This window comes from Ranitomeya imitator, chromosome 4 (genome assembly GCF_032444005.1).
Source record: "Ranitomeya imitator isolate aRanImi1 chromosome 4, aRanImi1.pri, whole genome shotgun sequence".
NCBI classification, from domain to species: domain Eukaryota; kingdom Metazoa; phylum Chordata; class Amphibia; order Anura; family Dendrobatidae; genus Ranitomeya; species Ranitomeya imitator.
Window position 1 is genome coordinate 549,369,083 of NC_091285.1, and position 25,136 is coordinate 549,394,218.

At 43.0% G+C, this 25,136-nt stretch overlaps 1 protein-coding gene across 7 annotated transcripts in view; it reads right to left on the minus strand.

The window, feature by feature from the left end:
- The window catches only part of AKAP13 (A-kinase anchoring protein 13), a 303,165-nt gene that overhangs the window by 125,153 nt on the left and 152,876 nt on the right, over positions 1 to 25,136 (minus strand). For 5 of the 7 annotated variants that reach the window (XM_069766256.1, XM_069766255.1, XM_069766254.1 and 2 more), the window contains exons 6-8: positions 19,417 to 19,609; positions 14,965 to 17,209; positions 10,245 to 10,315 (exon numbers count right to left, since the gene is read on the minus strand). In XM_069766256.1, coding sequence (XP_069622357.1) covers positions 10,245 to 10,315; positions 14,965 to 17,209; positions 19,417 to 19,609 — 2,509 coding nt within the window. The remainder of the gene's footprint in view (positions 1 to 10,244; positions 10,316 to 14,964; positions 17,210 to 19,416; positions 19,610 to 25,136) is intronic. The other 2 variants (XM_069766257.1, XM_069766253.1) reach the window with 1 other exon arrangement.

Consider the following 25,136-nt stretch of genomic DNA (forward strand, 5'->3'; position numbering starts at 1 on the left):
ATTACACAAGAAGGAAAACACACAGCAAGTCAGCAGGATCTAGGAGCAACATGGCAGATGTGACAACCTACATGGTGAGCTGCAGCATGTGCTACATGTTCACAGATCGACCAGAAGAAGAATTAAATTTCACCTGTCAGAAGTGTAGACTAGTGGCCCTTTTAGAAGAAAAGGTGCGGGGTCTGGAAGAAAGAATAGCAACTTTGAAACTCATCAAAGAGAATGAAGACTTTCTAGACAGAACAGAAGCATCTCTACTGGTCACAGAAGGTGAAAAAAGTGTCAGAGAACCTCCAAAAGCAGATGAGTGGAAGCATGTGACCAAAAGAAGCAAGAAGACCATGGAGAAATCACCAACCACACAACTGAAGAACCGATATCAAATCTTTGTAGAGGATGAAGATGGCACACCTAAGGATGAAGCAATACCAGCAAGCAAAAAAGAAAAGGGCACACAGCAACAAGTGACAGCAAAAAGTACAGCCAAGAAGCAACGAAGAGTGGTGGTGGTGGGAGACTCACTACTGAGAGGCACAGAAGCAGCCATCTGCAGACCGGACATAACTGCAAGAGAAGTATGCTGCCTTCCAGGTGCGATGATCAAGGATGTGACAGATAGGATACCAAAGCTCTTCAACTCCAAGGACGTCCACCCATTTCTTCTGATACATGTTGGCACCAATGACACGGCAAGGAAGGACCTACCGACAATCTGCAAAGACTTTGAAGAGTTGGGGAAGAAAGTAAAGGAACTGGATGCACAGGTAGTTTTTTCTTCTATCCTTCCAGTAGACGGGCATGGCACCAGGAGATGGAACAGGATCCTTGATGCAAACAACTGGCTAAGACGATGGTGCAGACAACAAGGATTCGGATTCCTGGACCACGGTGTGAATTACTTGTACGATGGACTCCTCGCCAGAGACGGACTACACCTCAACAAACCTGGGAAACACACATTCGCCAGAAGACTCGCTACACTCATCAGGAGGGCGTTAAACTAGAAGAAGAGGGGACGGGAAGAAAAACATTAGACTTGAACAAAGAAGATCCAGGAAAACATACTCAGAAGGGAGGTAAGAACATTTCTAAAACAATCCACAGCGAGGAGATTGGAACAAAACAAAATCCTCTAAACTGCATGCTTGCAAATGCCAGAAGCCTGACAAACAAGATGGAAGAACTAGAAGCAGAAATATCTACAGGTAACTTTGACATAGTGGGAATAACCGAGACATGGTTAGATGAAAGCTATGACTGGGCAGTTAACTTACAGGGTTACAGTCTGTTTAGAAAGGATCGTAAAAATCGGAGAGGAGGAGGGGTTTGTCTCTATGTAAAGTCTTGTCTAAAGTCCACTTTAAGGGAGGATATTAGCGAAAGAAATGAGGATGTCGAGTCCATATGGGTCGAAATTCATGGAGGGAAAAATGGTAACAAAATTCTCATTGGGGTCTGTTACAAACCCCCAAATATAACAGAAAACATGGAAAATCTACTTCTAAAGCAGATAAATGAAGCTGCAACCCATAATGAGGTCCTGGTTATGGGGGACTTTAACTACCCGGATATTAACTGGGAAACAGAAACCTGTGAAACCCATAAAGGCAACAGGTTTCTGCTAATAACCAAGAAAAATTATCTTTCACAATTGGTGCAGAATCCAACCAGAGGAGCAGCACTTTTAGACCTAATACTATCTAATAGACCTGACAGAATAACAAATCTGCAGGTGGTCGGGCATCTAGGAAATAGCGACCACAATATTGTACAGTTTCACCTGTCTTTCACTAGGGGGACTTGTCAGGGAGTCACAAAAACACTGAACTTTAGGAAGGCAAAGTTTGACCAGCTTAGAGATGCCCTTAATCTGGTAGACTGGGACAATATCCTCAGAAATAAGAATACAGATAATAAATGGGAAATGTTTAAGAACATCCTTAATAGGCAGTGTAAGCGGTTTATACCTTGTGGGAATAAAAGGACTAGAAATAGGAAAAACCCAATGTGGCTAAACAAAGAAGTAAGACAGGCAATTAACAGTAAAAAGAAAGCATTTGCACTACTAAAGCAGGATGGCACCATTGAAGCTCTAAAAAACTATAGGGAGAAAAATACTTTATCTAAAAAACTAATTAAAGCTGCCAAAAAGGAAACAGAGAAGCACATTGCTAAGGAGAGTAAAACTAATCCCAAACTGTTCTTCAACTATATCAATAGTAAAAGAATAAAAACTGAAAATGTAGGCCCCTTAAAAAATAGTGAGGAAAGAATGGTTGTAGATGACGAGGAAAAAGCTAACATATTAAACACCTTCTTCTCCATGGTATTCACGGTGGAAAATGAAATGCTAGGTGAAATCCCAAGAAACAATGAAAACCCTATATTAAGGGTCACCAATCTAACCCAAGAAGAGGTGCGAAACCGGTTAAATAAGATTAAAATAGATAAATCTCCGGGTCCGGATGGCATACACCCACGAGTACTAAGAGAACTAAGTAATGTAATAGATAAACCATTATTTCTTATTTTTAGGGACTCTATAGCGACAGGGTCTGTTCCGCAGGATTGGCGCATAGCAAATGTGGTGCCAATATTCAAAAAGGGCTCTAAAAGTGAACCTGGAAATTATAGGCCAGTAAGTCTAACCTCTATTGTTGGTAAAATATTTGAAGGGTTTCTGAGGGATGTTATTCTGGATTATCTCAATGAGAATAACTGTTTAACTCCATATCAGCATGGGTTTATGAGAAATCGCTCCTGTCAAACCAATCTAATCAGTTTTTATGAAGAGGTAAGCTATAGGCTGGACCACGGTGAGTCATTGGACGTGGTATATCTCGATTTTTCCAAAGCGTTTGATACCGTGCCGCACAAGAGGTTGGTACACAAAATGAGAATGCTTGGTCTGGGGGAAATTGTGTGTAAATGGGTTAGTAACTGGCTTAGTGATAGAAAGCAGAGGGTGGTTATAAATGGTATAGTCTCTAACTGGGTCGCTGTGACCAGTGGGGTACCGCAGGGGTCAGTATTGGGACCTGTTCTCTTCAACATATTCATTAATGATCTGGTAGAAGGTTTACACAGTAAAATATCGATATTTGCAGATGATACAAAACTATGTAAAGCAGTTAATACAAGAGAAGATAGTATTCTGCTACAGATGGATCTGAATAAGTTGGAAACTTGGGCTGAAAGGTGGCAGATGAGGTTTAACAATGATAAATGTAAGGTTATACACATGGGAAGAAGGAATCAATGTCACCATTACACACTGAATGGGAAACCACTGGGTAAATCTGACAGGGAGAAGGACTTGGGGATCCTAGTTAATGATAAACTTACCTGGAGCAGCCAGTGCCAGGCAGCAGCTGCCAAGGCAAACAGGATCATGGGGTGCATTAAAAGAGGTCTGGATACACATGATGAGAGCATTATACTGCCTCTGTACAAATCCCTAGTTAGACCGCACATGGAGTACTGTGTCCAGTTTTGGGCACCGATGCTCAGGAAGGATATAATGGAACTAGAGAGAGTACAAAGGAGGGCAACAAAATTAATAAAGGGGATGGGAGAACTACAATACCCAGATAGATTAGCGAAATTAGGATTATTTAGTCTAGAAAAAAGACGACTGAGGGGCGATCTAATAACCATGTATAAGTATATAAGGGGACAATACAAATATCTCGCTGAGGATCTGTTTATACCAAGGAAGGTGACGGGCACAAGGGGGCATTCTTTGCGTCTGGAGGAGAGAAGGTTTTTCCACCAACATAGAAGAGGATTCTTTACTGTTAGGGCAGTGAGAATCTGGAATTGCTTGCCTGAGGAGGTGGTGATGGCGAACTCAGTCGAGGGGTTCAAGAGAGGCCTGGATGTCTTCCTGGAGCAGAACAATATTGTATCATACACTTATTAGGTTCTGTAGAAGGACGTAGATCTGGGGATTTATTATGATGGAATATAGGCTGAACTGGATGGACAAATGTCTTTTTTCGGCCTTACTAACTATGTTACTATGTTACTATGTTACACACAGGTGGACAGCATAAGAATGGAGGGAAAAGTAGTCTCTCAATTAGGCACGTATCACACTCGTGCTGTGAGAGGGGAAGGAGAGCCATATGGGTGAGAGCACACCCCAAAATTCCCCAGCTCAACACAAGAAAATTAAGAGTTGAGTAAAAATATTGTCTTACCGCTGTCCTCCCTCTATCTAAAACTGAATTTTTCAAAAACTGAGCTTGTGTTTCCCCTCTCCAGTAACCTACCTATGACCGATACTGCCATCTTCATGTGTGGCTCCACCATTACTCCCCAGCAACATGCCCGCTGTCTTCAGGTCATACTTGATCCAGATCTTGCATTCACTCCCTAAATCTGATCACTCGCTCATATTATCTACACATCAAAAATAATTCTAGAATTTGACCTTTTCTTACTTTTGACTCTGCAAAAACACTTCCTGCTGCTCTTATTCATTCTCATCTGGACTATTGCAACTCTCTAGTAATTGGTCTCCCTCTTACTAAACTCTCCCCTCTCAAAATTCGTCCTGAACGCAGCAGCCAGGATCATAATCCTCGCCAACCGTTACATGAATGCCTCTACTCTGTGCCAGTCATTGCACTGGTTACCCATCCTCTACAGTGTTCAATATAAACTTATCACTCTCACCCACAAAGCACTCCATGGCTCAGCACCACCCTACATGTCCTCCCTTGTCTCAGTTTACCACCCTTCCCGTGCCATCCATTTTGCTAATGACCCAAGAATAACATCTTCAATAATCAGAACCTCCCACTCTCATCTCCAAGACTTCTCGCGCCCTGGGCCAATTCCTTGGAATACACTACCTAGGACAATTTGATTAATCCCCAGTGCCAACAGTTTTAAGCATGCCCTAAAAACGTATTTCTTCAGACTGACCTATCACCTCAACCAGGACCCACGAATCATCTGTTCTCATACCCTTCCTTCAATTAATAGCCCTCTGTGTTGGTACTTTTACACATATTGATTGGTTACCAGTTCATGCAGCATGACAAGAACACCCTATTTATCACTTATATGGCTGGACCGTACAATGCAAGCAATTGTTACCATCCACCTTTTTTGTCTCCTCCATTTCCTCCATAAACTGAAAGCTTGCGATCAGGGCCCTCACTACTTTTCGCATCTGTTGATTTACGTGATTATTGCAGTTACATAGTTATGTAAACTACCGTGTAAAAGTTTAGGGTCACTTAGAATTTTCCTTATTTTTGAAAGAAAAGCACAGTTTTTTCCAATGAAGCTAAGATTAAATGATTCAGAAATACACTCTATACATTGTTAATGTGGTAAATGACTATTCTAGCTGCAAACGTCTGGTTTGTAATGCAATATCGTCATAGGTGTACAGAGGCCCATTTCCAACAACCATCACTCCAGTGTTCTTATGGTACTTTATGTTTGCTAACTGTGTAAGAAGGCTAATGGATGGTTAGAATACCCTTGAAAACCCTTGTGCAAGTATGTTGGCACAGCTGAACAGCTTGGCTGAATAGAGAAGCTATAAACCTGACCTTCCTTTGAGCTAGTAGAGAATCTGGAACATTACATTTCTTGGTGCCTTTAAACTCTCAAACTGGCCAGAAAAAGAGAACTTTCATGTGAAACTCGACAGTCTATTCTAGTTCTTAGAAATGAAGGCTATTCCATGCGAGAAATTGCCCAGATGCTGAAGATTTCCTACAACGGTGTGTACTACTCCCTTCAGAGGAGAGCACAAACAGGCTCTAACCAGAGTAGAAAGAGAAGTGGGAGGCCCCGCTGCACAACTGAGCAACAAGATAAGTACATTAGATGCTGTAGTTGGAGAAATCGACGCCTCACAGGTCCTCAACTGGCAGCTTCATTAAATAGTACACAGAAAGTGCCAGTGTCACAGTCTACAGTGAATAGGCGACTACGGGATGCTGGCCTTCACGGCAGAGTGGCAAAGAAAAAGCCATATCTGAGACTGGTTAATAAAAGGAAAAGATTAATACGGTCAAAAGAACACAGACATTGGACAGAGGAAGATTGGAAAAAAGTGTTATGGACAAAAATCCAAGTTTGAGATGTTTGGAACACACAGAGGAACATTTATGAGAAGCAGATTAATAAAAGTAATTTGATTAATAAAAGTATGAGTTTTAATGGAAAACACAAAATTGTCTGGGTGACTCCAAAATTTTGAACGGTAGTATAGATTGAAAAAAGACCTACGTTCATTAAGTTCAACTGTTTTCCACCAAATGTACATTTTGCCACTAATTTAATTATAACCCAAGATGTTATGTGAATCAAGGAAATCATCCAGCCCTTTTTTAAAAGCTGTCATAGTGTCTGCCATTACTACTTCTTGTGGTAGGGTATTCCACAGTCTGACTGCTCTTTGTTCTAAGCTAAACAAGCCCAACTTTTTCAACCTCTCCTCATATGAGAGGCCTTCCACCCCTGGCAATAATATAGTTGCCAGTCTTTGAACTGATTCTAACTTCTGAATATCCTTTTTGCTATTGTTTTGAATATTGTTATTCTGTAATGTCTTTTATTGTCTGTACAAGTCCCTTCTAAAATGTGAAGTGCTGCGGAATATGTTGATGCTATAGAAATAAAATGATTATTATGAAACAGGGTTTCATCTGTAGAAATGTTTCCAAAAATCTGCTGTAAGTAAATTTATTGTTGGAGAGAAAGAAATTAAAGAAAAAGAAAAAACAGTAAAATGCGCTCAATCAGTGTATCTCGCGAAACCCGTCCTAATATACTGTACATCAGTTTCTACAGACTGAGTTCACATTTGGTGCAGATTTTCCGCACATAAAATCTGAAACATTTTACAGAATAAGAAACTGATTTACCTAAAATCTCAGCGGAAATTGGCTTTTGTTGTGTTTTTAAAATTAGCAACATGACGATTTAAATTTAAAAAACGCACTTTTTTGGTGCAGACTTCACTCATTCGTTTTTAATGAGAGCCCAAATTTGCAGGTAGAAGGAACCAGTCATGAGGTTAAGGGCTCTTTCAGTTGGCAGTGTGTTGGGTACATAGTGGTGACAGTTTTCACACGTACCGGAGACACTTACACACAGAGACCCATTCAAGTGAATGGGTCTGTTCACATGTCAATATGTTTCCATGGACCGTATGCAGGTGGACAAAATACACTGACATGTCCATCTCTTAACACCAGCACGGGTTGCAAAACATCCCGCACACGTGCACACTAATGACACATGGATGACATCCGTGTATCATCGGTGTGACACGCACCAGCACCTGTGAAGCAATGGTACTGTTCAATGTTCCCCAGCGCCAGGGGCTGAAGACGGCTCTCATCATTCTCCCCTGCTCTGCTGGAGATCATCACTAGCAGGGGAGAATGTAGAGAGCTGTATTCAACAGGCAACAGCAGGCGACGGCTGATGGAACTATTACTCCTCTTACCCTACTCCTGCTGCCGCTAGTAACAGTGAAAGCAGGCGGCATTTGATGGGAGTATTCATCAGCTGCCACCTGTGCTATAAATAATAAATACATTTAAAAAATGGCATGGGTTCCCCTGTACAGCCAGGCAAAACTCACAGCTTTAGAAAGACTGGTTATCAAGAATAGCTCGGTCCCCAGGCTGATTTTTTATAATTTTTAAAACAAATAATTTTTAAAAAACGGCATGGAACCATCCAAGCTAAAGCAGACAGCTGGGGGGGTATTCTCAGGCTGGAAAGGGGCCATGGATATTGACTCCCAGCCTAAAAATAGCAGCCAAAAAAGGCACATCAATTAGATGTGCCAATTTTGGTGCTTGGCCCGGCTCTTCCCACATGCCCTGTTGTGATGGCAAGTCGGGTAATATCTGTAGGGTTGACGTCACCGTTCTATTGTGTGGTGACATCCAGCCCACAAATTAGTAATGGAGAGGCATCTGCAAGACACCCATCCATTACTAATCCTATAGTTAAATCGTAAATAAAGACACAGCCAGAATAAAGTTCTTTATTTGAAAACAAAACACACTTTTTCGTTTTTATTTAAAAATAACAAACACTGTTTTACTCACCTAATGGCCATTTCAATGAAGCCAACATCTCTTGTAAAAAAAGCAAAAATTAAAAAACAACAATATCCATCACTTGTCCAACATTCTGTCCCACACTGTAATCTATGTCTGGGGATTAATAGTTTTCAAACTGGACGGTGCCAAGATGCAGCCGTCCAGGCTGAAAACCACTTATCAATGAGGTTACTGCGGTAACCTCAGCACAGTGAGAAAAAGTCACTGAGTTCACCGCAGTTCAGTGAGTTCACCACAAATCTTGCTTAATTCGGGACGCAGCCTCAGTGACCCGTGGTAACCACGATGAGGTCACCGCTGCTCACTGATACTGTGTTCGCAGCATCTTATTCATCAGTGGTTCTCAAACTGGAAGGCCGCATCTTGGCACCGTCCAGGTTGAAAACTATTTATCCCCAGATTATGGCTTGGGACAGAAAGACAGGTGACGAGATATTGTTGTTTTTTTTTATTTTAGTTTTTTTTAGGAGACGCTGGCTTCAATGGAATGGATGTTAGGTGAGTTTAACAGTGCTTGTTATTTTTTTTATTTTTTTTAAATGGAAAAGTGTGTTTTGTTTTGATTTCAACTAAAAGACTTTATACATGATGTCTTTATTTACAATATAACTATAGGATTAGTAATGGAGAAGCAAAATTCAGTCAATACAAAGGTTATATAAACCAAACATATTACCCCACTTGCCACCACTACAAGGCAAGTGGGAAGAGGTGAGCAAAGAACAAGAAATGGCGCATCTAATTGATGTGCAGTTTCTGGGTGGCTGTGGGCTGACATTTTTGGGCTGTGGAGGGTCAATATCCATGGCCCCTTAAAAGCCTGAGAATACCAGCCCCCAGTTGTCTGCTTTAGCAAGGCTGTTTGTCAAAAATGGGAGAGACCCCATGACATGTTTTTAAGTTTATGTATTTAAATAACTTTAAAAAACAGCGCGGGTACCCTTCTATTCTTGATAACCAGCCTTGCTAACGATGACAGCTGAGGGTTGCAGCCTGAAGCTGTCAGCTTTAGCTGGCTGGTTACCAAAAATACAGGGGAACCAACGCAGTTTAATTTATTTATTTATAGCGCAGGCTGATGAATACTCCCATCCGTCACCTGCCCTTAATGTTACTAACGGCAGCAGGTGTACGCTGATGGAAGTAATAGTTGACGCCTGCACTTGTTGTTATCAGTTGAATACAACTTTCAACATTCTCCCCTGCTCGTGCTGATTGCTGGCAAACCAGGGGAGCATGAGGAGAGCCGTCTTAAGCACCCGGCGCCGGGGAACAGCTCTAACTTTACTGCTGTTTCACAGGCACCGGTACTTTTGGGGGACACGGGTGCCACAAGTATTACACACACACATATATCTCCAGTACTGTTTTTTCCGGTACCAGAAATTTCAGGACGTGTGAAAGAGGCCTATGGTTGCATGAATTAGACACCGCCTGTGGCGTTTCGAGGAAGACATACTAAGTCCTCGGCAGTCTTTTCTAGGAGTCTCAGATGCTTCTCCTAGCTTCGCTGTGGATGACCAACAGGTGTACATAGTAAAATATATGAGTCAGTGTAGGGAAAAGCTGATGGGGATCTGACAGGGACTAGTCAGATGGGATACATAGAAAATCCAGCAACATCGGGTATCTGCGCTAGCGGGATCGCCAAACGCGATCCCTTTTGGGACATTGCGTTAGCGCAATCCGCTAGCGTATGCGCTAAACGGATTGCCCCAACGCAATGTGAACCTAGCCTAAAACATACCTGGCAGCAACCGTGCAGCTTGTGTCAGACTCATACAGCCCACAGTTTGGGCAGCATGAATCTCACGACAGGTTCCCATTAAACCACTAACCTGGCATTGCTTTGTTGCTCTATTTTGGTAAGTTCCATAACAAAAAATGTAATTAAAAACTGAATAAATACCAGTAACACACAAGCACTTTAGATGCACAAATGCAGCAAATTTCAATTTAGAAATAAGTGTAGAAAATCAGGACTAAATATGCAACATGTGACACTACACTACAGGAAGTAAGGGCAGCACTAAACATCTTTAAATAATTCAGGACTAATATCTTCATGAATGGAAGGATGGATTGTTCCTTTAACACATAACAAATGTTTGCTAAGTAGACCAAGACGTAACTTACCACTTTTGTTCTGGGGCTTGGCTGTTTGCCAAAATCCACTTCGTCATCTACTTTATTGTTAAGACATTCTGCTGAAACACACAATGAGCAGAATAAATAATAGTAATACAAAATCGGTCTACAAAACACAAAGGCCATATGGTAAGGATTCAGTGAACCAACATTTTCAGGATTTGTGGAGTCCACAAGGGAAAAATATATGGCGTGCTGTCTCAAAAACTAGTATCCTAAGGCTATGTTCACACGTTGCGTTTGTGCGGCATGTTTTTCTGCAGGCAAAATCTGCTCTAAAGAAGCCGCTTACAAAAAAACAGGTTTTGCTGAGTTTTTATCCGATACATTTGTCTCCTGTGTATACTGATAAATTTTAGTGCATAAAAAAAGAAAACATGATGCAACGTCCTTAGGTTTTTGTGTCAAAAAAACAGCAAAACTTAATACCTGGGTTTTTGCTGCTTTTTTTGCACTTACTCATTGCATTCTACCGCTGAAAAAAAGCTGCAAAACCACTGAAAGAAGTGACATGATGCAGTTTTCAAAAACGCAGCAGTTTGCCTAATCAGTCAGGGAAAAAAAATAGCGTGTACATGAGATTTCTGAAATCTCATAGCTTTTGCTGGTACTGTAAAACGCAGCTTAAAATTTGCATTTAAAAAACGCAGCAAAAACGCAGCGTGTGAACATAGCCTAATCGTTTACCAGTGGTTCTTCAGACTAAAGTCCCTGTAATGTTGATGACGTTCATACCTTTGTTTTAGAGGTTCGTGCACCAGTTTTATAGAAATCCATTGTCGAAGTGCAGGATGTTGGGTAGGCCTTGGAATCCCAGCTCTCGTTGCTCTCCCTCTTTCCCCACACGCCATCGACCTCCTATCAGTGACTGGCAGGTGACACTTTTCTGTGACCTTCTCCCTGGCTTGAGATCTTGCCCAATGCTCCATCATTCCTGGGGTTGGCACCTGCATAGTTTGAGGGTCCAGCTTTTGATTATCAGGAGCTTATTGCACACTGACAAGGCGGGGAAGGTCACAGAGAAGAATGACATGCTAGTCAATGACTCGAGGCCGGTGACAAGTGGGGAAATTATTATTATTATTTATTTATATAGCACCATTAATTCCATGGTGCTGTACATGAGAAAGGGGTTACGTACAGGGTTATAGATGACAGACTGGTACAGAGGGGAGAGGACCCAGTCCTTGTGGACTTACATTGTACGGGATAATGGAGAAGAGAGAGAAGGTCGGGGGTGCAGCAGCTCTGGTGGTGGTGAGGCGGCAGCTAAGGTAGTGGTAAGGCTGTATGGTTATTAGTTATTGCAGGCTGTAAGCTTTCCTGAAGAAATGGGTTTTCAGGTTCCGTCTGAAGGATCCGAGGGTGGTGGATAATCGGGCGTGTCGAGGCATGGAATTCCAGAGGTTGGGGGATATTCGGGAGAAATCTTGGAGGTGGTTGTGTGAGGAACGAGTAAGTTTAGAGGAGAGTAGAAGGTCTTGGGAGGATCGAAGCTTACGTGATGGAAGATATTGGAGATTAGTTCAGATATATAGATATAGGGAGGGGACAGGTTGTGGATGGCTTTGTAGATCAGTTTTAGTAGTATGAACTGGATTCGTTGGGGAATTGGGAGCCAGCTGAGAGATTTGCAGAGGGGAGAAACAGGGGAGTAGGGAGGAAAGCGGTGGATTACCCGGAAAGCTGAGTTGAAGACAGACTGGAGTGGTGTAAGAGAGTTAGAGGGGAGGCCACAGAGGTGGGTGTGGCAGTAATCGAGGCGGGAGATGATGAGGGCATGCACAAGAGTTTTAGTAGATTGAGGGCTGAGGAAGGGACAGATTCTGGCAATATTTTTGAGTTGGAGGCGACAGGAGGTGAGAAGAGTTTGGACGTGCAGTTTGAAGGACAGGGAAGAGTCGAGATGCGGGAGAGAGCGTGATGACGTTTACCATAATAAATAGATCGGGGAGAGGAGATGCGCGAGATAGAGGAAAGATGATGAGTTTGGTTTTGTCTACATTGAGTTTTAGGAAGCGAGAGGTGAAGAAGGAGGATATGGCTAATAGACACTCTGGGTTTCTGGACAGCAGAGAGGTAACGTCTGGGCCAGAGGTGTAGATCTGAGTGTCATCAGCATACAGGTGGTACTGGAAGCTATGAGGCCCCAGGACAGAGCCTTGAGGGACACCAACAGAGAGAGGGCGGGATGAGGAGGTAGTGTGGGAGTGGGAAACGTAAATGTGTGGTCGGAATGAGGTATGAGGCAATCCAAGACAGGGCAAGGTTTTTGATGCCAAGGGAAGAGAGAATCTGTAGCAGTAGGCAGTGGTCGACTGTGTCGAAGGCAGAGGAGAGGTCGAGAAGGAGGAGGATGAAGAACTGATTGTTAGCTTTGGCTGTAAGTCATTAGTAATTTTGGTCAGGGCAGTTTCGGTGGAGTGGTGGGAGCGGAAGCCAGATTGGTGGTGGTCAAGGAGAGAGTTAGATGAAAGGTGGGAGGAAAGTTGAGCACGGACATGCTGCTCAAGGAGTTTTGAAGCAAACGGGAGCAGTGATATGGGGCGATAGCTGGGCATAGCAGTTTGGTCAAGGTTTGTTTTTTTGAAATTGAGAAAGATATTGGAGATCTTTATGTGCGGTCACCCCTCCCCACCTGGACTTGTGGCACATTTGCATAAAAATTAGCTGATGGATTTCTATAAAATGGAGTAATGAACTTACAAAGGTATGAATGTCATCAACATTACAGGGGGTTTACATAACGAAAGTTTATTTGGGGTCTAAAACCTGCACCCCTTAATGAGGACCTGTCACCAGGTCTAAAGAGGCCAGTTCTTGCTCTTATTTTATTCCTGCTGCTCCCCCAAGTACTCTTTTTTTTTTTTTTGTTTCAACTCTGCCATATGGTTCCAGAGAAATGTTCAATTATGTAGTGATAATTTTTTGATCTTTCCCTAGTGGACAATGCTCACAGGATTCTCTGGGGAAGGGTCTTTAGGCTGCTCAGCATAATCATCCGGTAAGCGCCACCCCTTTGTAAAGACCATAAAAATGTACATTAAATAAAAGGGCACATATTTCTGGATCCATATGTTGGATTAAAAAAAATTAAAAAAAAAACAACACTCGGGAGCTGGAGAAAAAAATAAGAGCAATAACTTTAACCAGATCGCTCTGCACCTAGAATATCATGTTGTCAGGAGCACGTGTCCTGCTACAGAGGACGATGTGTCACCAATAACTGACTCTTAAGGAAGCTTAATTATCGCATGCATTTTGTTGAAAAGGTATCATCGGTCTGTCTCGATCTCTAGGACCCAAAAACATATTGTGATCCTAGCGTAATAAATGTATACGATTGCCATGGACAGTCGTCATGTACAATAGATCTGTAAATTTACACGCATCACTGCACGTAAAAAAACCAGAGGCAATTTAATCAAACTAAAACTACTACTAATAATCATAACAATAATAATCTTCTGATCTTGGACACAAAAGCTAAACTGTTGCAGCAATTCCAAAAGAAGCACCTCGCCCTGACCTGTGGGTAATAACAAGCCTTGTTCAAAAGGAGACGTGTAACCACCTCCCCAATTATCACATAGTTTAGCTGTGACTTGTGTTTGCCCACTGAATGCTGGCAGATAATCACCAAATACCAGGAGGTAAGAACAGTTAGCGGAACAATTATTTAGCAAAGTAGAGAATGATAAAGACTCCATTGTGCAGCATTCGGCTGGAAAGGTCTAGATAATAACATACAAATGTACTGTACCAAAACCTGCCGTATGAATAAGGACAAGCGGAGTCAATGGACAGAAAGAATAGGTACCAAACGGATGGTCCTTTTCTCTCTCTTTATTCAGTGTTTGTTTGCACTGTATACCTCACGTGTGTGTAAAATTGGCAGTAAACTGGCATCAGACGGGCATGAAGTGTTACTGTACCACTGTCTGCTTCGTGGTATGGAGAAATAATGACACTACAGAAACACAGGTAAAATAAATATAATCCTAGTAATGGTAATGCGGATGTTTTACATGAGTAGGACCCATACGTGTTTTTCTATATTGCGCCTTTAAGGATCAGCCGTAAATGAAAGCACTCACACCGATAGGAGCGGTGCAGATAATGACAGTCTGCAAAACAGTAGTCAGACCAGCCCGGCTACAGGAAAACTAAGAGCTGGCGGCAATTATCTGTGCTCGGTGTCAGCTTTCAGCCGCTCCTATACACGGCAGAGAAATGTCATCTTTTCCACTGCCCGGCCGGAAGCAGACAATACTACAGCCAATTCACTATTCTGGGACACAGCGATGCCAATAATACATTTAATTGTAATATGGAAGAGATTTATAAAAAGTAGCAAAGTGCAGCAAAGTTGTCACACTGGTCTATAGATTTATTGAGCATGGGCACCAGAACAACCTGCCAGCCACCATTACTATAGACTGGCAGTGTGCCTGGTCTGGCACCCACTCACCCTCCAGCACGCACCTTAAGTCAAGCTGAAAGTCCAAGTTACTTCTGTGGACTTTCTGCAAGTGATGGCAAGAAAGTGGTGGAAGAATTGTCTACAGCAAGTGATCAGGTCACTTATCGTTTAGTTACTGGCCACTTGCCGTAGACAACACCAAAGTCTAGATCTGCCATTGGAGACCCCTTAGTGAGTCTGTGCACTGAATGATAATATAATGGTAAAGAAAACACTGAAAATTACCAGAGACTAGTTCTGTGTCAGATATGCTTGGGCACAGAGTATCCTCCAAGTTCACGGAGATATCCAAACCGGAGTCCTCTTCTTTTAGGACGTCGGGACCTCCACTTGGACCCTTCAAAGAATCCTCTTTAGGCTGGATGCTGGGAGACTGAGACATTTCATTACTCGGGACGTCTTGAGCCGGTCTGACCTCAGCCATGCCCACATCTCCATTAGATGTTATTAATGGGTTCTCTTCATCATCAGATAAGCAATCCACCGCCTGGGAGAAAAGGTCCAAGGTTTGCTCCTCGTCTGTACCTAGAGACTTTTCAGAATCGCTGAGGTCGGAGGAGGCGGTATCCTCGGTAGTATCTGAAGAGGACTCGCCATTATGTAAAGTCTCCTCGGCTATAGGATGAAGTGATGCTCTTGAGACTTTTTCCAGCTCGGGGCCATCCTCACATCCATCATTCTCTAAATCTGACTCCTTTCCAACTTCTTCAGATGCTTCCTTTTCACGTGCATTGTCTTTCTCCGTAGGGATCTTGTAATCCACATGATCAGCCAATTGTTCCCTGGGGTCTAATAGTGGTAAAATGACAGTGTCTGCTTCTACAGGTCCAGGGAGAATTTCACAGAGCTTCACACCAAGTTCACCATCTTCCTTGCCATTTGCACAGGTAAGCTGTCCGTGATCAGTGTCTGGCTCCTCAGCGGCCGTCACAACAGCCTCCTGCATTTCAGTTCTTGCATCAATGAGAACTGAATCCACGGCCAACACTTCCTGCTTTTTCAGACAATCGTAATTATTAAACAGAGAGGGAGTGTCAGAGTCTTTGTGTGACTTGCTTTTCGCACATGGCAATGGCTCATCTCCCTGCAGTGACAGGGATGGCCCAGCAAGTGGCAGCATTTCTTGCTTTTCAGGCCTGGAGTTCTGCTGCTGCGCCGCCTCTTTTAGAGCAGATGTTGCTACATGTGTCAGTTCTGTATTATATGGGTCCGAGCCGGGCTCTAAAGACAGGGCGGCCGGTTCTTCCACAATAATTTCTGGTGGAGTAACAGAAATCGCTTTATTTTCTTCACTTTCCATTTCATGCTCTTTAGACAATGGAATGGGCTCCTGAGCTAGTGAAGGCTTGGAAGAAGAATCCACTAGTAATTCAGGATTTTCTATAGTCATGCTGTGAAGAGGAGCAACAGGAACCCCTGTATTCGTGTGTGCTTGGGCGCAGTCACGTGCCCTGAAATCGCTCACCGCAGCTTCTGACAACACTTCCTTTTGAGGTTTTTTCTCTCTATTGTCTTGAGTCTGAGTAACAGCTGCATTTTCACGAGAAGTGACTTCCAGCTCCACCAAGCTTGCACGTATTATTGATGCGGTCAGCTGGTCAGCGACTGTCTCCACATCTTTTGCACCATTGTTGCGATGATCTGACCCTACGGCTAGCACCCCATCCACCACAGACAGGACTAGGCCTTCAGCAAACTGCTCCAAAGTTCTGTTTTGTGAAGTCGTCTCACTTTTCTCATTTTTAGAGTCACATGTCTCAGTGCAATGTAAAACATTTATCCCTTGGGCACTACGTGAGTGTCCTGCTTCTGAACAAGTGCAGTCCGCAGAATTATTATTACTAGACTGATTGTCTTCACAGACGGACCCTGGAAATACTTCTATAAGGACGGCATCCTGTTCTCGACCTCGCCCAGTGTGACAAGCCGTGTCGGTGGTGCCTGAAGCACTAGTACAATAGCCAGACAGTGACTGCCCCATGTTCACATTGATGTCCCGCAGAAGATCAGCAGCGACTTGGAGTGCAGCCTCCGTAAGTGGAGTGTCTCCCTCTGCTCCAGCTAGCATTCCCTCAGCGGGATCACTAAAGGACGGGGCCAAAACTATTCCAGTTGAAGTCATTCCAGTTCCCTCATTTGTGCTTCCAGTGGAGAGAAGACTTTCAGCAGCGGGTACCTCGGTGGAACAGCTCGGTCTGTGCTGCTTTATACCTGACGTACTCTCAGCCTTCACAATGCATTCGGTTCCCACCTCTTCCTCTTTGGGTTCAACATCTTGACTGGAAGTCGCAGCGCCTCCACCCACAGTTTCCACCTCATTGTCAGATTTACCACAAGGCTTGGCATCGTTATCTTCTCCCTGCGACGCTCCAATACTCGCTTGTAAGTCTACAGTGATACCACCATCCTGGCCACATGCAGCGGACGCTTCTTCTAAAGTTGGTTCCTGCTGAGATTTTACATCTGCGCCCTGGTAAACAAAAGAGAATACAATTAATCCTTTCATTCACTGGATAAAACCTGTCCCCTCCCCCAACAAAAAAATATAAACAACAATAATCTTATTAAATTACAATATAATGAACATGTTAAGCGTCTTGGCGTCAGTGCGCTGGCGTGTGGTAAATACACCACTTCCTGACATTGTACATTCTTCAGTGATACAAAGTCTGTCATTGTAATATTTTTGTCAAACCTTTTCACCTTCTGGTTTACTCCTGCCAATTTCATTAAAGAGATGTTCTCAAGTCTGAAAGTTACTCCCTGTCAACAAGATGGGCGATAACCTTCCGATCGCTTGGGGTTTGACCACCATGGCTCCCAGTGGCAACAACACGCAAGAGGCATTGTAGGGGAGATACAGAAAGGGACAGTTTGGGGTGATATTATGGAGAGAGGTAGTGTGTGGGCGTATATTATGGAGAAGGGCTGTGAGGGGAGACATTATGAAGAGGGGCTGTGAGGGGAGACACTATGGAGAGGGGCAGTGAAGAAGGTATATTATAGAGAGGGACTATATGGGGGATATTATAGAGAGGGGCAGTATGGGGGAGATATTTGGTGCAGAAAGTACAATGAGGTGCAATTATTTATTCATGGGCGCAGCACAGGAGATATTTCCTCAAAGCTTTAAAACTCCTCAAAACGTAAGAGATTTGAGATTATGAGGAGGATTTTGTGAGTTTCTGATCCAAAAACTCAGTTTAAATTATCGTAACGTGTTTTCACACTTATGTAGCAAAAACACTCCAAATCCGCCTCAAATACTCAAAATTCGGTTCTGGTGATTTATTAATGGACCAACGGTGGTTCTGGTGATGTATTCATGTAAATACCCCTTTAAATTAGTTTGCGGCCCTTGGGATTGGTTTAGTATGGCAATGTGACTCTTGGACAAAAAAAATGTTGTTGTGCATCCCTGCATTAGAATGAATTAAGTGGCAAAGACCAACCATCACTTCAATGAATTCTCATGATCGCTGTGGGCCATAGGTGTCGGATGCCCAGAGATCGGAAAATTATCCTCTTTTCTGTGGATATGGAATTATTTCCAAACTTGAGAACACCCATTTAAATGGGATAGAGGGAATCCTGCCTGGGATGTGAGATGTCGGGATCAGTTAGGCCAGTGCTTTTATTTTCCTTAGTTCACACGATGCACCGTTTACTACTTTTAATACAGCATGTATAACTCTCTTACAAAATCGGTGGGGCACAGCCCGTTCAGATGTCTCCGATATGCCACTCACCTCGGCCAGGTCACATTTAACTATCGTAATATCCTATGCACTTCTGCCAAACACTGGTGCAGGGGAAGGCTATCAAAATCAGTGATAAAATCTGAGGCAGGCTGTCTATTTTCTTCTCAACGTGCTGCTCTTTCCCTTATACTTTACACTGCAGTGCTGTTTGTTCACATTGACCGAATTGTATAAGAACAAGCTTGCCAACAACTCTGTATGCATGGAGCCCTGGTATTCACTACAAGGCCAGAATAATGATATAGATAGATAGATAGATAGATAGATAGATAGATAGATAGATAGATAGATAGACAGACAGACAGACATATATAACCCTACTCCTGCATTTGCCAGCAACTGTTGGTTGGGTAGTATTAGTAGATAGTCTAAATCCTGTAGAAATCACATGCATCAGAAAAAAATACCAATCTGGGTCATTAACACCTTAAATGAAGCAGTCAATTGAGATTGTGGTAATTAAAACCCTAGCCATAGTGGCATTGGCGAACACAGATAGAAAAGGGCCCCTGTGCAAGAACAATATATAGGCCCTTTGCAGCCCAAGAGCTCCTAAAAATGCAAAATTGCACCTGCTTTGGAGGTTGAAATGAGACCCCTTGCCCCTTGGGCCTTTGTGCGGCCGCAAAGGTTGCACCAATGATATGTCTGCCCCTGCATAGTGGCATCACAAGCTGGAATGGCAGCAAACCTACCTATGGGTTAGGTGGGCTAATAAAGCCTTCCAGGCTTGCCAAGTCTTGTTTAAAAAAATTGCAGCAAGTCCATTCTTTCAATTCAATTGCATGCATAAAAACGCATGAGAAGTGCATCAAAAAATGTAGGCAGCATTTTTACTGCAAAAACTCTTTCATGAAAAAAAAAATACTGCCAAAAGCACTATGTGAACATACCCTTATAGTTTGCATATACTTACTGGACATTGAGTATGACCTTGGATGTAATTACTGAGCTCATTAATATTGGTCTCCATGTTTTCCTGTGCCTCCTCTTGGGATTTCTTGGTCAACGTGAAAACATTTAGTCCACAATGGTGTTTAATCCAAAAATCACCAGATTGTTCAACATGAGATGTTTCAATACCAAGGTCTATTTTTGCAGGATCCACTCTAAAAGATGAGAAATAATAAGGCCAAATTAATATTTAACTGTATTGGAAACCATAATATATATTAAAAGGAAGGAAAGAAGAAAACAAAACAATAATGATGTTATGACAGATGTTTTCCCAGGTCCCCAGCTGCTCTCTCCTTCCTACTCCAATGAAAATGTCCTGGCATGGACATGTAAGGCTATGTGTCCACGTTCAGGATTTGGTCAGGATTTTATGCAGGTAAAATCCTGACCAAATCTGCACCTGAGGTCACTGGCAGGTCACCTGTGTTGTCCTTGCGTTGTTTCTGCAATGTAAGGACATGCTGGGTTCTTAAAAGACGCACCGCATGTGCGTTTTCGCGGGTATGCCGCATGCGTCTTTTAATGCATAGTGGAGACAGGATTTCATGAAATCCCCTCCACTATGCTGTAACATCTGGACGCTGTGGTTTTGATGCTGCGGCTCAATGCAGCGTCAAAAATGCAGCGTTTCCTGAACGTGGAAACATACCTTGATAAGCGCGTGCACAGCCGTATATAAGGTGCCAGAGTAGGTTCCAATACCATGAAGTGTAGCAAAAAACTCAGCACTCAAACTTAGCTTTATAAGTGGTTTGATTGTATCCACGCTTAGTAGCAAAACAACGTTTCGGTCCCATTAGCCGGACCTTCATCAGTCACAGCGGTAAGTTGTGAATAAAAACAGATGGACCCACAGGATTGTGGGTTCTCAGTAAAGTCGTAGCAGAAGATGGACGCAGTCCGTGTCTCGCATGGACTTGCGGTGGATGCTGCGTCCCCTTCAGTCCAGACACGCAGGCTCTAGATCTTCTAAGGTTATCTGCCGGATTCGGCTACACTCCTGAGACACGGACTGCGTCCACCTTCTGCTACGACTTTACTGAGAACCCACAATCCGGTGGGTCCATCTGTTTTTATTCACAACTTGCCGCTGTGACCACTTATAAAGCCAAGTTTGAGTGCTGAGCTTTTTGCTACACTGGCATGGACATGTGACTGCTGCAACAGAAAATAGAGACCGGCGAGAGACCCCAAAAGTATCAGAACATGAGGGATTGTTGTGGTCAGGCCGCTTCTGTTACTTCTATCATATTGCATGTATTTTACATAACTTCTCTTCGGTGACGAACCCTTTTAAAAATGGAGAAAATGTTCAATTGTAATGCAGAGCATTGGAGGCTTCACTTACATGGGGTCTTACAGCAAAACATACACTTGTATTTTCCATGTCGATTGTCCCTTTCCCATACACATCCATTGAGATCAGTGGAGTACGGTAGTTTGGCAGCTATAACTCTTACTACGCAGTTACATAAATGTTATGGGTTCACAGGACTATGATTATATCGTTCAACTTTTAGAACCAATTCCCCCCATATCAGTTACTGGCTGGTAATAATACTATTGCGCTGACATGTCATGAACACACAATAAATGATCCTGAGATTAAACAATCTTATCTTCATTAGAATGACACTTCCTTCTGTTTCGTTGATTTAAGAACAGAAGTGTGCGTGTGCAGGAGACAATCACATCCTAGCAAGCCAAAAACTAAGACCCTTAATCAGTATTTTGAAAAGGCAACACAGGTCACTCCCATAGCAACTCTTCTCGCCCCCTCCCGAAGGCTCAGACATACTAAGCAGCTATGGAAACAGGTAAGAAAACAAAGGCTGGAGAACACTGGGTCCATCATGTGCATTTTCTATTCATTCAGCATAATTTCACAAAGTTCAACAATAAATTCCATTGATCAGTAAATACAATGTAAAATCCCATTATTAGATAAGGAGAGGTACACCTTCACATTCTAAAATATGTACATCGATAATTCATCACATGTAAAGGTGTCACTTTCCTCACCTAACACAAGATGTATTTTATCTTGTGTTTGCTGACCAATGTACATTCATATATTAATTGGATAATGACATTGGTTTTGGTATTTTAACCGTTTACTAAAACATACTGAAGATCAAGTTATATAATCAATATGGGTGTAAAATGCAGCCTCAACTTTAATTTGAGGATATTCACATTCTAATTAGAGTAAGGGTTTAGGAATTACAGCCCTTAGGCTTGGTTCCCATTGCGTTAATGGGAAAGCGCTAACGGACAGCGTTGCACGGCGAAATTAACGCCGTGCAACGCGTCCGTTAGCGCGCCCATTCACGGCAATGGGAACGCGCAGCACTAGCGCGTGCCATGTTCGGCACGCGCTAGCGACGCGCCGGTGTTTCCTGGCGCGCCGCGGACGCTGCTCGCAGCGTCCGAGGCGCGCCCGCGGTCCGTTCCCCGCTCTCGCACATCGGGGATCTGCGAGAGCGGGTACATTACCGCGACCCCGGGACGCGGCCATATTAAAAACATTGCGTTAGCGCAACCCGCTAGCGCTAAACGGGTTGCACTAACGCAATGTGACCCTAGCCTAATATGCAGCTGCCTCTTTTTTCAAGGGACCAAAAGTAATTGGACAATTATCTAAAAAGGTCTTTAAAGGGAACCTGTCACCCCCAAAATTGAAGGTGAGCTAAGCCCACCAGCATCAGGGGCTTATCTATAGCATTCTGGAATGCTGTAATGCTGTAGATAAGCCCTCGATGTAACCTGAATGATGAGAAAAAGAGGTTATATTATTCTCACCCGGGGGCGGTGCCGCTGCGGTCCGGGGCCTCCAATCTTCATACAATGACGTCCTCTTCTTGTCTTCACGCTGCGGCTCCGGCGTACTTTATCTTCCCTGTTGAGGGCAGAGCAAAGTATTGCAGTGTGCAGGTGCTGGGCCTCTCTGACCTTTCCCGGCGCCTGCGCACTGCAGTACTTTGCTCTGCCCTCTACAGGGCAGAGTGGCACCACATTCTTGCAGGTAACCTAGGCACTGATGTACTCTTTCCTTTGCTCGGCACATCTATTCCAATTTTTTTGGCACACAGCCCCTTTGGACTGCTCTACTTTTCTGTGTACCCATGTGCTTGGATACAAGTAACATCTATATTTTACCTATGGGTACACTTTACTGCACTATGCACATGCAGTTTTGAGCAAATTTGTACTTAAAGGGAACCTGTCAGCAGGATTATGCTGAGTAACCTACAGTCAGGGTCAGGTTGTTGCTGTTATACTGCGCAGGCGCCGCCATAGAAATGGAGACCTTTTTTTTTTATCTCTCTAGCAAGCTGGCGCCGGAGGCGCCTGCATAGTAGCCTCTATCGGATCGCCAATAGATGCTACTGCGCAGATGCATCCGGCGCCATTGAGAGAATTTTTTTTTCCATTTTTTCTGAATACATTTATATCAGCAAATAAAATAATTAAATGCATATTATACATGCAATCATGCTGCAGCACAGGTGACATCTGCCTGCTAAATGTGATTACCGTATTTTTTTTTCAATATATATTATATTCAGTATGTAAAAGAGGGGGCAGGTCACTGAGGGATCAGTGACTTGTCATAAGCCATCACTATGAATAGCTAAGAAGAGAACCCACCCCGTAACACGAGAATCTCATTAACTGAACACTGAAAATAAAGATTACACAACAACCACAAGACGGATTTCATCACCCAAGGTATCATTTTAATAAGTTTACCTTGCCAACCTGACACTGTGTAGGTTACTAAATATAATCCCGCTGACAGGTTCCCTTTAACCCCAAGGATGGTTTGCACGTTAATGACCGGGTCAATTTTTACAATTCTGACCACTGTCCCTTTATGAGGTAATAACTCAAACGCTTCAACGGATCCTGATGATTCTGACCTTGTTTTCTCGTGACATATTGTACTTCATGATAGTGGTAAAATTTCTTTGATATTACCTGCGTTTATTTGTGGGGAAAAAAACGGAAATTTGGCAAAAATTTTGAAAATTTCTCAATTTTTCAACTTTGAATTTGTATGCCTTTAAATCACAGAGATATGTCACACAAAATACTTAAGTAATATTTCCCACATCTCTACTTTACACAAACAATTTTTTTTTATGGAGTTATAAGGATTAAAAGTTGACCAGCAATATCTCATTTTTACACCATTTTTGTTTTTAGGGACCACATCACATTTGAAGTCACTTTGAGGGGTCTAGATGATAGAAAATAACCAAGTGTGACACCATTCTAAAAACTGCACCCCTCAAGGTGCTCAAAACCACATTCAAGAAGTTTATTAACCCTTCAGGTGCTTCACAGGAATTCTTGGAATGTTTTAAAAAAAAAAAATACGAACATTTAACTTTTTCACAAAAAAATCACTTCAGCTCCAATTTGTTTTATTTTACCAAGGGTAACAGGAGAAACTGGACCCCAAAAGTTGTTGTGCAATTTGTCCTGAGTACGCCGATACCCCATATGTGGGGATAAACCACTGTTTCGGCGCATGGCAAAGCTTGGAAGGGAAGGAGCGCCATTTGACTTTTCAATGCAAAATTGGAGATGGGACGCCATGTTGCGTTTGGAGAGCCCCTGATGTGCCTAAACATTGAAACCGCCCACAAGTGACACCATTTTGGAAAGAAGACCCACCAAGAAACTTATCTAGATGTGTTGTGAGAACTTTGAACCTCCAAGTGTTTCACTACAGTTTATAAGGCAGAGCCGTGAAAATAAAAAATAATTATTTTTTTCCACACAAATTTTTTAGCCCCCAGTTTTGTATTTTCCCAAGGGTAACAGGAGAAATTGGACTCCAAAAGTTGTTGTTCAATTTGTCCCGAGTATGCCAATACCCCATATATCGGGGTAAACCCCTGTTTGGGCGCACGGGAGAGCTCGGAAGGGAAGGAGCACTGTTTTACTTTTTCAACACAAAATTGGCTGGAATGGAGATCGGATACCATGTCGCGTTTGGAGAGCCCCTGATGTGCCTAAACAGTAGAAACCCCCCAATTTTAACTGAAACCCTAACCCAAACACACCCCTAACCCTTATCCCAACCATAACCCTAGCCACAAACTAACCCCAAACACAACGATATCACTATCCAGGACGCTGCAACGTCACAGATCGTTGTTGTTCTCGTTGTAAAGTTGCTGAGTGTGATGGTACCTTAAGAGTAGCAAGCACTATCACACCACTAAATCACGCCTATTGTGTAGAGCAGTGGTCCCCAACCTTTCTGACCTTGAGATCCACATTCAGCTCTGAGAGGGGTGCGAGCCACATCCAGCTCCTGCCTTCTCACAGTAGTGGCAATCAAAGCCCCCATTATGGGTATAATGATAACCAAAGCTTTTCCACACAAATCACCCTGAAGCAGTATACCAAGATCCAGGAGTTCCCACCACACTCCCATTCAAAATTCTCCCATCATGCACTCCCAACATAGTCACATCCAGCTTCAAGCACCTCCTCTGACCAGTAGTATCATCCTGTCTCCAGCGTACCATACTTAAATTATCTCTAAATCCCCAAGACCAATAGAAGTGTACACAAATCTGCTCTTCTATGCTGGGCTACTCACAAAGTTGACCATTTTAAGATGTGCTCTTTACACCAGTTTACTAAATCTGGAACTAATGC